This window comes from Fusarium fujikuroi, chromosome FFUJ_chr02 (assembly GCF_900079805.1).
Source record: "Fusarium fujikuroi IMI 58289 draft genome, chromosome FFUJ_chr02".
NCBI classification, from domain to species: domain Eukaryota; kingdom Fungi; phylum Ascomycota; class Sordariomycetes; order Hypocreales; family Nectriaceae; genus Fusarium; species Fusarium fujikuroi.
In genome coordinates this window covers 1325235-1342737 of record NC_036623.1, presented here as the reverse complement: position 1 = coordinate 1342737, position 17503 = coordinate 1325235, and the positions used below count along the sequence as shown (strand labels likewise).

The 17503-nt window shown below is 49.5% G+C and overlaps 5 protein-coding genes, besides 1 other annotated feature; 2 read left to right on the top strand and 3 right to left on the bottom strand.

The window, feature by feature from the left end:
• Positions 1-392: 392 nt before the first annotated feature.
• Positions 393-464, bottom strand: a tRNA (tRNA-Thr).
• Positions 465-800: 336 nt separating this feature from the next.
• Positions 801-2576, bottom strand: FFUJ_04867 (probable uracil permease; the record flags this gene model as incomplete). XM_023571795.1 has 3 exons in its annotated part: positions 801-2065; positions 2118-2427; positions 2493-2576. The coding sequence occupies 3 exons, from the start codon at positions 2574-2576 to the stop codon at positions 801-803; spliced, it is 1659 nt and encodes a 552-aa protein (XP_023426041.1).
• Positions 2577-6182: 3606 nt separating this feature from the next.
• FFUJ_04868 (related to importin9) lies at positions 6183-9429 on the top strand (the record flags this gene model as incomplete). XM_023571794.1 has 2 exons in its annotated part: positions 6183-8180; positions 8227-9429. The coding sequence occupies 2 exons, from the start codon at positions 6183-6185 to the stop codon at positions 9427-9429; spliced, it is 3201 nt and encodes a 1066-aa protein (XP_023426040.1).
• A 537-nt stretch (positions 9430-9966) lies between these two features.
• FFUJ_04869 (uncharacterized protein) lies at positions 9967-11207 on the bottom strand (the record flags this gene model as incomplete). XM_023571793.1 has 3 exons in its annotated part: positions 9967-10610; positions 10665-10976; positions 11024-11207. 3 exons carry the CDS (start codon positions 11205-11207, stop codon positions 9967-9969), a joined length of 1140 nt encoding a protein of 379 aa, XP_023426039.1.
• A 528-nt stretch (positions 11208-11735) lies between these two features.
• FFUJ_04870 (probable protein MUS-26, involved in DNA repair) lies at positions 11736-12484 on the top strand (the record flags this gene model as incomplete). XM_023571792.1 has 2 exons in its annotated part: positions 11736-12269; positions 12314-12484. The coding sequence occupies 2 exons, from the start codon at positions 11736-11738 to the stop codon at positions 12482-12484; spliced, it is 705 nt and encodes a 234-aa protein (XP_023426038.1).
• A 311-nt stretch (positions 12485-12795) lies between these two features.
• On the bottom strand, positions 12796-17341 carry FFUJ_04871 (related to Rho guanyl nucleotide exchange factor; the record flags this gene model as incomplete). XM_023571791.1 has 2 exons in its annotated part: positions 12796-15050; positions 15100-17341. 2 exons carry the CDS (start codon positions 17339-17341, stop codon positions 12796-12798), a joined length of 4497 nt encoding a protein of 1498 aa, XP_023426037.1.
• Between the last annotated feature and the right edge of the window lie 162 nt (positions 17342-17503).

Below are 17503 nucleotides of genomic sequence, written 5' to 3'. Positions count from 1 at the left end.
GCTGCAAATGCAGACAGAGTCACATATCTGTATATATTAATACTATCTTAAAGGTCTGCAGCAGATTGCATAAGGTACTTCTTCTGGAGAATGTCTTAAGCTCAGCAGTGCCACTACTGTCTGACGATAATATATAGAAGCGCTCAATGCCTTTAAATTATCTTCTATATTAAGTTGTTAAATTGCATTCTGCAATTACATCGAGATATTGAGAAGTGCTTGCATATGTGACATCATCTTGCATAAACCTTAAATTAAATAAGCGTGCGTGCCGTCCCGCTATTGTTACACAACGCCAAAAGTCAAATTACCTCAGTCAACCTCACAAGATCAATTAAGCTCCAAGACCGCACAAAAATTGAAACGCTTGAACGCCCTAAGTGATTGTATGTTGCCCCGTACTGGAATCGAACCAGTGATCTTATCATTACTAGTGATACGCTTTACCACTGAGCCAACGGGGCTTGTGTAACGTGCTCGGGAGTGAAGTCTAAGAAGCTCCACAGCGAACAGAATCTGGGAATAGTCGTAGGTGCTCGAGTCCACTGAACGAACATAGCATAGTAGTATTCTAAGCTGTTGAACCTGGCAGAGGGCTCTGGCCTGGCAGTCCCTGCGAAGTGCAGTATGCTATTAAAGAAAACCCATCTTAGAAATTCCACAGTGTAAAAAAGACAATTGGTTCGAAACCATATATTCATTCATCATGCAGCAGCAGCTTTCAAACACCTCAAAATCAACAACAATCGTTACAATAAACATATCCCGATATATGGTCCCCCATTTTGAAATGCTTAAAATCAGAAATGTTTCGTCTCGTCTGCTGCCTTTGGCGCCTCGCTCCTTGCAATCTCTTCGTCATATGATGGGGTTCTCGAGTTATAAGCGACTCGGATGTCGTCGATCTCATCACCAACCTCCATCCATCGATCGCTAGTCGCCGGCACTGGTGAGATCTTACATAGGGCCCAGTACATCGTCGATGAAACGATGAAACCACAGAAGTAGTTGAACTGATAAATGTAGATCGCGCCCTGAGGAACGTTCTTGGCCCCTACAGCATCGGCAAAACCGACCACGTTAATGACAATTCCGGCGATGTAAGCGGCATAGCCACGCCAGTTGAAACCACCTGTGAAATAGTACGGTCCTTCTTTTCGGGCATCGTAGAGTTCCTTAGTATCAACGTAGCCCTTGCGCACGATGTAGTAATCGGAAACCATAACACCAGCGATTGAGCTCAGAAACACACTGTAGGCTGAAAGGTAGGTCGTAAACTGGTTGCTGTCCTTCAGAAGTTGCCAGGGACAGATACACAGGCCAACGATGGCGCAAATATAGCTTCCACGACGAATGTTGAGCCAGCGAGGAAGAAGAGCAGTCAGGTCAGTGCCGCAGCTGATACTGTTGGCCGAGATATTGGTTCCGAGCTGAGCTAGTGCAAAGGACGTGGCGATGAAGAAGACACCAAAGCGCTCACCCGAACTTCCATCGTCAATGAATCGATCGAGAAGATCAAGTGGGTTCCAGATGGCCTCCTCGTACAAGACGGAGGAAGCTGAAGAGACCATGATGCCGATGAATGAAGTGATGGCGAAACCGAAGGGGATCGTGATCATCTGGGGCCAGAGTGCGTCTCTGGGCTTCTGCGCAAATCGAGAAAAGTCACTGGCATTAACAATGAGTGTCGCGAAGTTGGAGATAGAAGACATGATGCCCTTGACAATTTCCCAGGCCAAGTCGCTGCCGTGGACCTTGTTACCTGCCTTTACAATGGGGCCAATACCACCTGCGCGCGAGATGGTCCAGGCCAGGAAGGTAATTCCAGCCACGGGAACAACGTATGCCTTGACTGTGAAGAGATGTCGAACCTTGTGGACAGGGAACCAGAGTGCTGGAAGCGATACAAGCCAAAAGATGAAGAAGGAAGCGAAGTGTGAGGTATCGGTGCCCGAGTTTTCGCTGAAAGTGTTGGGAACATTGGCCCATGACTTCCAGATAGTGCGGATCATAAGATAGATACAGTCTCCGCCAATGTAAGCCTGCACTCCATACCATACAGCAGCTGTTATATGTTAGTAATGAATTCTTATTGTGCTGGGAAAGATGGAGCATACCCATAGCAGCACGGTTCAGCACAGGCCACAAGCTACCCCAAATACCAAAGGAGGTTCTGTTGGCAACAGGGAAACCAATGTGGTACATGGCACCGAAACGAGCATTGAGTGCGACAAAGATACCAGTGATACTGTATCCGATCCAGACACAGAGCCAGGCTTGCCACCATGACAGACCATTGACAATCATGGACGATGAAATCATCCAAGTGTTGATGTTGAAAGAATCGGCGATCCAGAAACCAACAAAGTTCCATGGGCCCCATTGTCGGCGCTCCACCTCGACAGGTTTGAGGTCATGGTTCGTAAGCTGCATAAGAGATCAGTACAACTCAGTCTCATGATGACAAGCTGAAGCTTGCGAGGCCTTCATACCATAAGCTGGGTCTTGGTCAAGCCAGGTTCAGACTCAACGGCGACTTTATCAGCCCAGACCTTAAATCGTGATCTGGTCTCCATGGCTTAGGTGTATGACGAGGTGGGAGGTGGAAGTATAAGCCAGTAACGGGGATCAAAAAGCTTCGGATGCTTGAATCTAGAAGAAACTCAAAAAGTAAGATAGACTTTTTGTATTGTGATAGGTAGACCTTGTTCGAGGTGCTTATGACGTGTAGGTGACACCAAGTAGGGATGGCAGACTGGGATTAAATCCAATGACTCAAGAAATGATGGAAGAACGTGAGATGGTAGTCTTGCTGAAGGATGAGAGGGGACCAATTGGAACTTCTCCACCGTCTTCTTGTCTTGGAGAGTCTGGTCGTAGTGGGTGACAGGCAGTATTTATATTTATAGTTTTAGAGACATACCTCGTTGTTGCGTTACGGTTGCGTTGACAAGAGGAACTAGAGCGACCCCATCTTGGCTCGAGGTTATCAGCGCCCAGTAGCCACTATCAGTCTGATCTTCATCCCCAGACCCAGCCGTTGCAGATAACTAGCCGGCAAGGAACATACCACGCAAGGGCCCTCGCCGGCGGCCACTTTTGCCGTAGTAGGCCAAGCTGAGAAAGGTTATTCTTCCCCATGTTGGCAGGTCGGTATTTCTTTGTCGTTTCATCGAGCACACGACCAACTTGTGACGGTTTGTAGATTCGGATATCCAGACCTTGAAAAGCAGAAGGATCTGCATGGTAAGACCATCACGCAACAACAAAGTTGAACCGTTCACAGGTATCCATTCGAATATGATCAAAGTACAATGGTACGTATGCTATTCGGCATAGAATAGAACGATGCGCGGATGCGGAGAGATGATTCGAGTGACATGGATACGAAAATGGGGCCCGAGAAGCCAAGTCGTGTTTTGGTGGGCGCCCCCACATGAGACCCTAAATCCAAGGAGCAATACTTGGTATGGGTGGTTGCTGGAAGGTGTTTCCGGGTAATGTTGATGTAGACGTTAGGAAGAGACCCCGATGTCGCTTTGTATAGGAGAGATGTACCAAGATTAAATTCGAATATTTGCTGTTATTTTATTACAAGAGAGAAACAAAGCAAAACAAGGAGACAGAGGTTTGCAGTGCAGACGGACGGTACGTACTCCTCTTGAAATTCTGGGCCTAAGAAAGATGCTCTGCAGAAAATGCAACTGCAGGCAGCTGGCAGGGCCACTACCTATCAGCGCCATGTGAGCAGGAGCCAACCCATCGGACGGTCAGTTACCCCAGGCGGATATAAACGAAGAAATATCATTGGTCAACTCGGTTTCCTTATCACCACAACGATGCGTCTAAGATACGGGTACCGTACCGCCTTTCCCAAACCGAGTTAGCCCGGAACTGCAGAACAAATCTGTTACTCGATCTCATCGAGTCAACCGTCTCTTTTATAGTAAAAGTGCCCAAGCCTGCAGTTATCTGCCCTATCAGGACTATCTTGAACTTCATCCACGTAGTAGTCACTGAAATGCGATCTCGTTGTCAACAGCTTAGGTCATTTCGGGTTTTAACCGAAACTCTACTGCCTGATCTCTCTCTCTTCGACCCCTCTCCATCTAAAGTTCGATGTGTTGGTTCTCCTTCTGGTTGACATCGGCATAAGAATCCTTGTTCCCGTTTCTGGCAGCACCTCGCGATGACCCTTTTCAGCTTCATATTGCCCCGAAAGTTCGCCGTTTTTATGTCGTATGGTTAGATTAATGACGACCTGGTCGCAAATAACACGCCACGTCCCAAATGAAATTGAGTTCTTCGGGACTGCTTTCAGTTCTCCCAAATGGCATTGTTGATCTATTCTGGACTGACATGGCCTAACCGATGGCAGAGCCATGCCGGTACATCTAGCATCTAGAAATCCAAGTAACACCGAGGCAGAGTAGCAACAAGGCTAACTTGAATAAGTCCCCGGCCCATGCATACATAGTATGATTGAGTTCCTCACGAGCTGCGTTCTCCAGAAAAGTAAGCCAGTAATTACAAATCTTCGGTTTTGGATCGGCATTCGTATATCAAGGAACATTGACAGTCAATGCGTCTGATATGCAAGTATTACTTGATGGAAATCACAGACGCGACTTCAACTCCGTCACCGTGTCGGAATCACTCAGAGAGAACGAAAACGGCATTAGTTGTAAATCTGTCATCGGCCCGTAAACTTTGTAAACTCACTTATCCGATGGGGCAGAGTAAACGACCTCATACGATTTGAAGAGTTTTTCTCTCTCAAATAATGGACACAGAGACCACGAAATTGGGTCAGAAAGCGATATGTTATAGTGGCCAAGTATAGCCATTTTGCAATTACGGAAGAGACCAAGATACTACTTACATAAAGCATCTTGAGATCTATCACGCGTGGAGGCCGAGTCTCCGCGATGTAAAGTCGATTAGATACTTCGAGTGACATGACTTATAGACATGACCGTAAAGATTTCAAAGACTGGATGTCGAAATCGAGGTCAGCTAACTACCTTATGCTACCAGGAGTGTCCAGATCTTCTGATAAGTCACTTGAAAACCGACCATCTTTATCGTGGAACTGCTGCCATAGGGTAAGCCTTCTCAAGCACGATTTGGATTTTAGTATGACACTCATATCCTAGAGAACATCGTGAAGATCGCTATTGCATTTTCCATATAATGGGGATCTTCATAATGTGATAGAAAGTTTAGACTATGATTGGACTCGACTTATGCTGCGTCACCATCTACAGCAGGATCAAGCTACAGGGGCCCATATCCAGACAAACTGGATACCCTACGTCAAGGAGAAGTTACATGGAGAAGCTAAGGTAGCTAGCTGCTCTTCAACGATGATGACTGCCGATATTTCGAGACTCTGCTTGTGTCATGACCCAGCCCTCAGGGAGCAGGAAAACATCGGGCCTTGATATAGGATGTCAAAATAAACTCAGCAGGAGGTAATCTAAACTTAGGCTAAATTTATACTGAGTTACCTCAATCTTTTTATTATCTAGAGTCAAGGTCCCGCATTCTCTTTCCCTCCCCTAGCCCAGTAGCCATGGCTCTCAGGTAAAGGGTCCAAAGAAAAACAACAGGGGAACACGTGAATGCACCAATAGCTTGCCCCGCGATTTGAGTAGTATTGAGGTGAGAGTTCCGAAGAGTTGCGAGAATCCATCCCTAGGCCACAACTTAGTAAGGCAATTTGATAAACTTAGTAGCTACCTCGTTCTATGGAAATCAGGGCAGGCATCGATTTACTCTAAAAAATCTCGGCACTTTTTTCTATGTCGATTTAAAAAAACAAAAGGTGTTTCTAAGAAGCACGACCTGCACTCTTCCTGCTCATGGGAGCAAGAAAATGCCCGACGCTAAACCAAAGGGTCAAAAATACCTAATCTAAGGCAAGCCAAGGTCTACTAAATCTATACTGAGCTCTACTAAATTTACCTAAGTCTTTTTGTCACTTAGGATAAAGGTCCTAAGTTTTCTTTCATCCCCTTGACCGTTCCTGCCTCAAGCTCAAGGTAGGTAGTGTTAGACCCACACTTTGTTTCTCCCCCACCATCATCGTCAATTCCGCTTCTTTTCTCCCCGCCAACCTCAACTTTTTTTCTTTACCTATTTCATCCAAACCTCTTTATTTACCAAAGTCCTATACAATCATGGAGGACCAGTTGGTACAGCTTCTTTCCAGCACGCAGCTGTCTGAACAGGGTCCCAGGCTACAGGCCGAACTCGAGTTGAAGCGCGCTCGAACGAATCCCGCATTTCCCCTGTCTCTCGCAAATATCGCCGCACACACCTCGATTGATACCAACATCCGTCAGGCTGCACTGAGCAACCTGCGACTTTTTATCGAGAACAACTGGAGCAGCGATGAGCCTGATGACGGACCTATCATCCCTATCTCTGATGAGGCGAGAGGCCAGCTCAAGCAGGTCTTGCTCGACCTTGTGTTGAGCCCGGAGGACGATCGCAAAGTCAAGATCTCAGCCAGTTACGCCGTTGGCAAAATCGCCGTCCACGACTTCCCCGAGCAATGGCCAAACCTCCTCCCCACAGTTATCTCTGTCGTCCCGGCCGGCACCGATTCACAGCTTCACGGCGCCCTGCGATTACTCAACGATATAATTGAAGAGAGTTTGAGCGAGGACCAGTTCTTTTCAATGGCCCAAGATATTGCCAAGGCCCTTGCTGAGGTCGCCCTCAATGAAAACCGAAAGCCCATGCACCGAGCGCTCGCTATTTCCATCTTCCGAGGATGTTTTGATCTCCTCAATATGATTAAGGAGGACCACGCTAAGGAGGTTCGCGCTTTTGCGGACGGTCTTCTTCAACAATGGAACCCCTTCTTTATTACCGTTCTACAGAGCTCTCTTCCAGAAGCCAACCTAGAGAGCGGATCTCAGCCTGACTCTTGGAGCCATATTATCGCTCTCAAACTTCAGGTTGTCAAGACGCTCCTCCGAATTCGACGCGTTTTCCCTAACCTGCTCCTTCCCCAAAGTACCATCTTCTTCAGTGCAGTCTGGAAAGAGCTCTCTACTCTGCAGGGACCGCACGAGCAGCTCTATATCAAAGCGGATGCCCAAGGACGTCTTGAAGACTCGGACAACCTTCCATATACCTTGGACTTTCTCATTCTCGAAGAGTTGGACTTCCTTAACCAATGCTTCAGAGCCCCCCCTGTGCAAGCCGAGCTGGACGGTCACCTCAATGCTCATGCCTCAGCTTCAGAAGTTCCCTGGATGAAGGAGATTATGAACATGCTTATTGGTTATTCGCGAGTGACTCGGGAAGAAGAAGACCTGTGGGATATCGACTGCTCCCTGTATCTTGCTGAGGAGACCTCTGTGACTGCCAACTATACCGCACGAACTGCTGCAGGGGATCTGTTAATCAAGATGGGTGAGTGGTTTAACCAGAAGGCGATTGACGGCCTGTTTGGCCAAACACAGGCCCTATTTGGTGGCGAGATTTCCGACTGGCGCAGTCAAGAGGCGGCGCTCTACCTCTTTGTCATGCTGGTCAGCGACTTCCAAGACATGAACAAGGAAATTCCCGAAGTAGTGGCCCATGCCTATCTTTCCCTAGTTGACTACGCCGTTAACCGACGCGGAGAACCTCTTCTCCGCGCCCGAGGTTATCTCGTTGCTGGTATGCTTTGCCGTTCTTTCCAGACCCCGGTTGAGCTGTTGGACCGCATCATCACCTCCATCACTCAAGAGGAGTCTGAGGTCGTGCAGGTCGCCTGCGTCAAGGCTGTTGAAGGTTTAATAAACGCTGGCCAGGTGTCTGCCGACAGGCAGGTTCCTATCATCAATGCCATCCAAAGCTACATGAACAACAAGGACCCCAGTGATATGGAAGATGCCGACGAACTTCTCGTTACACTCGCTGAAGCCCTCCGCGCTGCTATCACTCTCGACAAACGCATCGCCCTTTCCAACGATGTCAAGTCGGTTGATCTGCTTTTCATGCTAGCCAAGCTAGGCGCAAGCAACTTCCAAGTCACTATGCTGATTTCCGAGGCATTTGAAGATATCGTTGCGGATCTTTCTGACCCTGAATCTTACACAGCTCTCTGTGCAAAGCTTCTGCCTACGCTCACTGGCGCCTTTGATGTCGCCAATCTCACCGAGGACAACCCTCTGGTCACTGTAAGTTTCAATGAACCAGTTTCCATGCTTCACTGACAATAACTAGGTTGCCACCGAGCTATTGGCCGTCTTGGCCGAGAACGGACCAGAGCCTCTCCCCGCCGGTTTCGTCGCGGCTACATTCCCTAAGCTGAACCGTCTTCTTATGGAGTCTACCGAGGGAGAAGTCCTCCGACCTGGATCTGAAGTTGTGAAGTGGATGCTCCAGCATGATCATCAGCAAGTTCTTGCTTGGCAAGATGCCAACGGCCGTTCTGGTCTAGAGGTTTGCTTGCACATCATCGACCGACTCCTGGGTCCTTCTATTGAGGACAACTCAGCCTCCGAAGTTGGCGGTCTGGCTGCCGAGCTCGTCGAGAAGGCTGGCCAGGAGCGCCTTGGTCCTTTCTTACCTCAGCTTCTCCAAGCTGTCGCTAACCGACTTGCTACTGCTCAGGCTGCAGCCTTCATCCAGTCTCTTATTCTTGTCTTCGCCCGACTTACCCTCTCTGGCGCTCAAGATGTTGTTGAGTTCCTCAGCCAGGTTCAGATCAATGGCGAAAGTGGCCTGCAGGTTGTCATGGCCAAGTGGCTGGAGAATTCTGTCAACTTTGCTGGATACGATGAAATTCGACAAAACGTCATTGCTCTATCGAAGCTTTACTCTCTCAATGATCCTCGACTGGCCCAGACACAAGTCAAGGGCGACCTGATCGTCAACAACGACGATGGGCTTATTAAGACACGCTCACGTGCAAAGCAGAGTATGTATCCTTCCATCCGCGACTTCTCAACCACCACCTCCACCTCCACCCTAGACTCAATCTACGCCCGATACGCTGAAAGCCAGCAAGCTAATAAAACCAACCAACAATCAGACCCAGACCAATACACGATTGTTCCTGCTTCCCTCAAGATCATCAAGGTCCTCATCGAGGAGCTTCTGTCTGCATCTGGCCAACGGGCTGCTGCGAACGCTGCCTCTGCTGCTGTGGCCTCTGCTAGCTTTGACGACGAGAATGACGAGGAGGGCTGGGAGGATGAAGATGACACTCTTGATCTCAGTCTAGGCACCACGAAAGCTGACCTGATGTCCTTCATGGAGGGTGGCCAGCGGCAGCGAGACGACGAGACTCAAGCTTATCTGACCGACTTTTTCATCCGTTGCGGCCGCGAGAACATCGCTAATTTCCAGGAGTGGTACAACATGCTTACAGAAGAAGAAAAGTCGAAGCTCAACGAGGTTGCCGCTAGTTCAGCTGGACAATAGACAGGAACTGCATGTGCTTACGACAACGACGAAGAGAAAAAAAAGAAGAAGAAAAAAGAGCGCTCCTCTCGTCGAAAGCGCGAGAGGAAGATTGCTTTCCGACTGCAGGAAAGAACCACGGCTATTGAAAATCCGATAAGCCTGGTGCAGGATTAATGTGTATCGTATTATGAATTGACATGAATTGCAGATAGAATTAGAGAAAATGGGCAAAGAAAGGAAAGAAAACCAAAGACCTCGATCATAAGTGACAAAAAGACTTAGGTTAGCATAAGTTTAGGTAACTTGACATAAGCTTACCTAGGTAACTTGGTATAAGTCTAGGATACTTTTTCTAAGTGTATTTTGGCGTCCTATATCAAGGTCCGATGTTTTCTTGTTCCCCGAGGGGGCAGACTGTTTGGGAGATTTAAGGAGGAATAGAATTCACCACAACTGAAAAATCGAAACACGAACTAGTTGAGCGGAAGAAAATTGATCATTAATCATTGTGCCGAAGCAAGCGTACACTTGCCCTTAGTATTGTTCCACCTCTGTCTAGATGATATCTCCGCCAAAGCCTCCTCCGAATCCGCCACCGTAACCTCCACCAAAGGGATTGTTACCCCGTCCGTTACCAGGACCAGGGAATCTCGGGTTGCCACCAGGGCCAGTGGGATCCCATCGGGCTCCTGGAGGTGCTTGAGGATCGAAACCAGAGGAACCGTCACCTCCGTGCCCGCCGAACAAAGGATCATCGAAAGTAGGATGCATCCCTGAGCCACCACCAGGACGAGGCAGTCCTCCACCAATGAACGAACCACGAAGAGGATCGTGCGGGCCGAGACCAGGAGGATTCAAGTCATCGTGTCCGATGTTGTAGGGCGATCTTCCTGGCATTTGAAGACCGCCTCGTGGAGGTCGATTCATCTCGTACTCATCCTCAAAGCCGGGAGGAGGGAAGTCGCCCACTGGTGCAGGTCGTGGATGAGCCATCTCAGGGAGCGGGTTCGCTGGGGGTTGAAGCGGGTGTGGGTGTGGTACAGGATCGCCACGGAACGGACGGTCTGGGTTCTGAGCTTCTTGAGCACGGCGCTCGGAGCGCGCATTAGCTTCGGCTTCGGCTGTCTCGACATAGCCTTCGCTTTGGAGTTTTGGGATGAGCTTTTGAACAATGTTGACCTTGAGGTCATGTAAGATATCTGGCCAGACGGATTAGTTTGGGATGCCCAACAAAGGGAAGCGAAAGAATATACCAGCAATAGCTTGCTCAGAGGCGAAGACATCGCGGAGCTTCTCGGGAAGACCACTTCGATCTTCCTGGCCGTCCTTGATGGTGATGCGAAGAGGGAGTTTCTTAGAATCTACAACGTCGCTGATCGACCTCTCAAAACGACGGATGTTGTCATCTCCGACGGCTACTCCTCGAATCTCGACCTTTTTGCCCATGCGGTCAATACGGATGCTAAAGGTCATGGCCGATTGCTTGTGCTTATAGACAAAACTGTAAGAACCGAAGCCCGAGTTCCATTGTGGTGGCAGACGAGGAGCGAATGACTCGCATTCAGCTATTTCATGTGAGCTCAGTCATGATGTTGATGGATGGTAAACTTACGTATGTTCTTGTCCTCATCGAAACCCAGAAGCTTGAAGCCTAAAGCAGCGAGATATGAGTGGATGAGGAGAGCGATGACTTCGTATGATGAAGCGAGGTCAGATGAATCGTCATTGGAGGGATGCGTTGGTAGAGCATCTGCCATGCCATTTAGAATGGCGGCAACACTGAGAGGTTCTGACATGATGAAGGGCGATGATTCTGATGTTCTTTTTGATGTTGGAGTTGACAAGTCGAGTTTTGGTAGATGTAGTGAATAGTAGTAGGTACCTATAGTAGGTAGGTAGCTCGCTAAAGATACCTAGATAGTGGGGAAGATGGAGGTTATGAGTTGACGTTGAGGAAGTTTGGGAAGCGGCGTCATGAAGTAGTTGCCTCTTCAGCCCTATATGTGGATCCCTTTAACTTTGGGCATCGCGGGGCAGTGTCAGTGATTCAAATGCCAACAGCCATGATTACTATTGGTGCAGGATTGGTTGCCTAGATAAGGCATTAGTTAGGCATTCGAGCTTATTAATATAAAGCCTCAAACATGCAACGTTGAATGACCTCAGTTCTTTAGAGACTAGATATTTAAGTACCGAGGTTGAGATCATTCTCATGACGACACTCACGTGATATCGCGTTCCACTCAACGCGTCCTACGTACTCTCTCTCAAACCATGAATTTCTATCATCACCACTTAAGTCTCTTCTCTCAACCTACCTCACAATGGAAACGGGCCCTCTAATCCCCGCCTCTCAAGCATCCCATCTCCTCTCATCATTCACAACCTTTCTAACACTGACCCTACACACCCTCCTCTACCATCGCGCTCTCTACCCCAAAACAACCTTTCTAACAGCCCGAGCCCTGAACCTCCCCGTCCATCAATCCCGTCACCCTGGCCTCTGCACGTGGATAAACGACGCTGTAGCTTCAGTAGCGGCACAGCTACGCAAAGGAACTGTCCGTCGTATTGCCATTTCGATGCATGCTGCAAAGACCTTTGATGTATTGGAGAGATGGGTCTTTGACGTTGATCTGTTTCCTGCTGGGTGGGGCGATAGAGAGGAAGCGACTTACAACCCTGCCTTGGTAGAGGGTGATGATGATGGTGTGGTGAACTGGACCGACGTAAACGAGGCCCTGAGAGGTGCCCTGAGGAGAGTAGCACAGAAGGCTGAGATGATGCCTGATTTACCTGAAGGGAGCACTTTTACTGTTGCCGTTGAGCTACGTGATGATGCAAATGCACCTATAGGTGTAAGTGTATTGGCTGTAAGATGAACTTTCACTGACTGATCTAGCATCCTCAACATTGGATACCATCCCAGCCAAATCTTCAACCACCAAACGATACCTCATTAAAGCAAGGCTCTTCCCTTGGTGGTCAGAGTACAACCGCAATTCGCTCTGTCCAAGCAGGCCCTTTATTCTTTAACTGCTGGATCGAACAAAGCGAACCCGTAGCCTCATAACTTTCACATACATGATACCCAGCTCTGAACAGATAGATTATCGTCATCATGACTCTTCATAACCTCTAATTCATATTGTATAAACATGACATCAATCCATTGTTGATTGTCCCGGTCACCCATTTCCAGACCTGGACCAGTCCGTGCCATGCGACCCTGACCCTACCCCCTATTCCGACAAAGCCCAGAACCCGCCGCGTTATGTACAGCCCGGCCGTGGAAACATGACAAATACCTTGACTCATTACCATCAAAATCATTTTCAAACGCCCAAACAGCCTCACTGCCAGCCTCCCAGAGGACAGCAGCGCCTACTCCGTCGTCCCCTTCAGCGCCGCGCGGAGACTCACCATCTCGCGCTTCAGTCGCGCGTTCTCCTTCTTCATTCGCGCTGTTTCGTCGCTTTGGTCGCGGAGTCTCATCATGAGCTCTTCCTTTTCGTCCTTGCCCTTGCCCTTGAGAGCCTTGACTATCTTGCCAAGCTCTCCGTTGAACTTCTCATATAGTAGCTCATTCTCTGCCACTGCCTCCTTGTATAGCTGGTCAATCGCTCGCACCTTGGCCTCGGCTGCCTTGACCGTAGTTTCCATATCGCGCTGGATCGCATTTTGCTTGTCTTGTAGTTCTTGTATAGCAGTGGGGATGCGGTCTTCCAACTCCCGAACAGCAGCACTGACTCGTCTCATATCGACAGACTGGGAGCCCGGAGGTCGTGTATTGTTGACGCGTGCCATTTCCTCACCAATTTTGGATAGCTCAGATCTGAGAGAAGCGTCCACGTCGTCGACCGCCTGCTTCTCAGTGTTGAGCCGCTCTCGAAGCTTTTGCGGGGACTGTAAGCGGAGTCTCTGCGTTCCTCGCCTGGTCGGACTTGAGTTTGGACGGGGCGGTGATTCAGATCCTGGAGGCGCTGAGCGGTAGGGGCGCAGTGTCGGGATGTTAGTCGATGATAGGGTCCTTGAGTGTCTGTGGCCTTTGGCTGGTGACGTGCGTCGTGTTGGCTCTTCTGAAAGTTCCATGGGGCTGGGCGCCAAAGTATTCGGCGACGTAATTTGCTGAAACGGATCTGGAACATTCTCCTTCTGCTTGGAACCTCTCAACGTCGCTACACCGGGACTAACAGGTATTCTAGACGGAGATGTCGCCTTGGGGCTCGCGTTGACCTTTTCTGATGTTTCTTTCGCGTCTTGAAGCGGTTGCGGTGATTCAGCATCGTCATCGAGTGTAGTCGCTGCCATGAGACTCTTGAGATCTGATAATGAACTGCGCCGCTTCTTCCTGGGCGACCGTGGGAGTGGCTTCTCTGTCTCCGGCTCACCGATTGTCTCCAATAACCTATGAGAGCTGCCAGGTCTTTGCATTTCGTCAAACGCCCCTGCTATGGGCGGACGATCCTTGGAACCTGGGCGCCTCGACAGCTTTTTGGGCAGTGTGTTGTCGTCAATAGACCTTGAACGGCCTAATGATGCTTTAGACAAACTGTTTACCTCGCCTGTGGCGGGATTTCTATGCTTACTGAGCTGTCGCCATACTGAAGGTCTCTCGTCTCTGCTATTTTGCCGTAACAGATTATCGAACCCAAATTTCCGGCGTAGCGACGAAGTGTTTGAGGCCAATGAGGGTGTGTATCCTTTGCCACGGATCGCCGAGTTGATTGACTCATATGTTGAGTTATCGAGGTTGAAACTGTGATTTAAACCAGGTTCTTCAAAAATTCGATCGCAGTCTTCCACAAGACGATCGAGAAGATTGATATAATTAGGAGCTGTTCCATCGTAGACGAGCAGCTCTGCAAAAGCAAGTGTTAATGCTCCCCTGTCACCATCATTGCCACACCCGTCCAGCAGATTGGCCAAAAGCTTGATAAGGGCAGTGAAAGCGCGACGATTCTGTGGTGCCATGTCTCCAAACAAAAAGTTGACGAAGTCCGCGAAGTCTCCAGGCACTCTCTTATTCACCCGCGCCTGGAGCGTATCAAGGGAATGCATTGACATGACAGGGCCGATTTGATCAGTCCACGCAATGCGCAGGAACTTTTCAAAAGCCACAAATATGACCTCGGTGCCTAGATCGGCGGCGGCATCGACGTCAAACGGGCTCTCGATCAGTCTGTTATATAGTTCGTTCACAGACAGCTCATCAACCACAGAGCGTTGGAGCAATGTCCGACCAATAATAAGACCCTTGCGGGACTGAAGAGCAGCAACATATCCAGTAAACGTCTGCTCTAGGCGTACTAATGGGTTTTCGGTCCTTGTTTCCTCTTGAGATACACTGTCCTTGCCTCCCCTTATTGAGCTAACAACAGACGCTTGGCTATTGTTGCGGTGTATTGAAGGCACCTGCTTGTGTTTTGAGCCTACACTTGCTGTGTCGGAGATATGAACTGAGCTGCCTCCCCAGAAACTAGAGAGAAGCTTAACAGGGGAAGAAGCCAGGAATGATTTGGTCTTTTCCGCTCTTGTGTTGAGTAACAGTCCATGTAGTGTCTTGGAGTAATATGAAACGAGTGGTGCCGTCAATTGCATATTGGAGATACTATGTTGTGTGCTTAATAGTTGAATAACTGTTGTTGGTTAGCTCAAGGCTTTAGGGATTATCATGCCGACCCTCACCTCGTCTTGACATCGTGGGGAGGAAGTCTTCCAGAGCAACTTCGTCCTGGAACTGCCTCCCATTCAGCCCAACTGTGAGCATCGATACCTTCTTCATATCGTTCGTGGTCACATTCACGACAATCTCGACGCCGTAGTGGCCTACAGGCGCTCCTTTAGTGCCCCTGTCATGATCGACGACCACTCGAATCGGGGCAGGCTCCTTGCGGCCCTCGATGAGTTGGTCCGCGCCCTCCTGGAAGATGGCAGCGTGAAGTCCCAGATTGCTATCTGGCATCCGCGCTGATCGTAGAGTCCAGGTTGGGTCTTCTCGCTCTTTCTCCGAGAATCGAGCTTCAACTCTCGCCTTGACCACATCCTCTCCCCACTTGGCGGCTCTGGCTTCGTACATCTCTTGCAAAAGAAAGCATCGTGATGTGACGGCCTTGCTGATGCGGTGTTCGCCTGGATGAGCTCCCCTCATTTCTGATGTCGAAGTCATCCAGAATAATGTGCCATCTACTGCCTCAGTGAATCGCACGTCAGCCATGTCATGCCACCCTGTGAACACGAACTCATATGCCGCTGGCCCCCCTGCTGCGTTGGTCATAGAAATAAGTAGACCGGCTGCTGAAGGTTTCTCGATCTCACGAAGAAGCTCTCGTCCTGTCATATTCCCGCTCATCTTCTTGAGGATGACCACACAATCTGAAAAGAGTAGGAAGATGCCAGATCTATCCGACTGGTTGAGCAATGGCTGGAAAGGCGGTGCCAACTCAGTGAAATCGGCGGCTGCAATGAGACGTCCTTGTGGTTCAAGATTCAAAGGCCAGGCTTCAACCATATTTCGAAGTCTATTGGCGACATGAGGCTTGTCGGGTAAAGGATCATCCATTGAGCAGATATTCGTAATGATATCTCGCGCCTTCAACATGGGTTGTAAGGCGGGATGTGTCATAGGAATACAGCCAACGATCTGATCTATAAGCAAGCTATAACGAGGAAGTCTCTGAACAGGCTCAATAAGAATGGAGCGTATCGTCTGCTCGCCAGCCTGAGCTACCCTCTGTTTGAAACTCGACTGCTGGTCAAGGAAAGAGTTGAGTAACGTGGGGAAATGTTGGCTGGCCTTGATATAATCCTGATAGCACTCTGTGAACTTTGGGAACCACTCCAAGAATAGCCTGGCGATTTGTAGAGCACCACTTGGGTCTCTTGTTTTGCCCAGTTTGGACCCCATAAAGCTCATCGTCGGTGTTTCCATATCTTTTAAGGCCTCTTCTTCGGTGTCGTCTATGATCCTCCGCATCTCCTCCATAAAGGCAGAGTTGACCTGAAGGATGCCATCTGCAGAGCTGGGGAAGAGCTTCTCCAACTCTTCCTCGGAAGGGCTCAGACTACCAGGAGCTCGCGCTTGAGCGCTCTCTCGAAAATCGGCTGCGACGTGCTTCACCAGCTCCCTCACTTTACCCACATACCGCTCCTCGGTCTCCACCAATTCTGTCAGCTTCATGCGCAGCTCGACCTTTTGATCTTTGAGAAACGACTTGCTTCGATTTAAGGCGGTCGGCTTGGAGGGCGCTCTTCGTAAACGACTTGTCGGCAGGAAGACTGGTTCTCCGAATAGCTTTATCAGCGGTGTGTACCCTCCATACTGGCGCAAAGTTGGGTCGAGGATATCGTCTTCGTCGTCGGGCACGTCCTCGAGGTCGGCGGCTTGGAGGGGCACGATAGCGCCTGGTGGAAGAACAAAGTCGAGGTCGACATTGCTGATATGTTGTGTCTGCAGAGCATCTTGTAATGTCTCGATGATGTCGGCTGTGTGGTCGCTCTGGACCATGTCCTTAACAATCTCGGCAGCATGTTGCTCGCTGAACAGAGTAGGTGCACTGCCTGGACGTCGACCTCGCGTGGGGTATAGGTTCTTGAGGTATGTTTTCACGCCATCGGGCAGCTCTGTGAAGTACTTGAAGAGGGCGAAGGCGAGAGCGCGGTAGACCTCATCGCCCTGAAACTCGCGGGGTAGGTGATGGACGACACCATAAAATGGGGAATTGGGCGAGATTGTGATTCGAGGGAAGCTCTGGAAGCCGGCGGGGGTGAAGACATGGACTTGGACTCGAGAACTGTTGAGGGTGTAGTTTGCGGTAGTCGAGGGCCCATGGAAGAGGAGCAGAGGAAGATGGCCTAGCAACGGATCTGCGGCGTGGTATAGAGTGACATTGTCAGACGACAGCGCCAACTCCTCGGTAACGCGAACCATGGCGCGGTGTCAGGATTAAATCCGTTGGGTCAAGAAGGGACTCGAGGTGTGTTGACGTCGATGTTGGCCTGACTTGACGGGCGGTGGTCTCCAAGTTGGGCCGCAGATGGAGAGCGATTCGACGAGAAGCGATGAACCAATGGCCCAGCCCAAGATAGACTC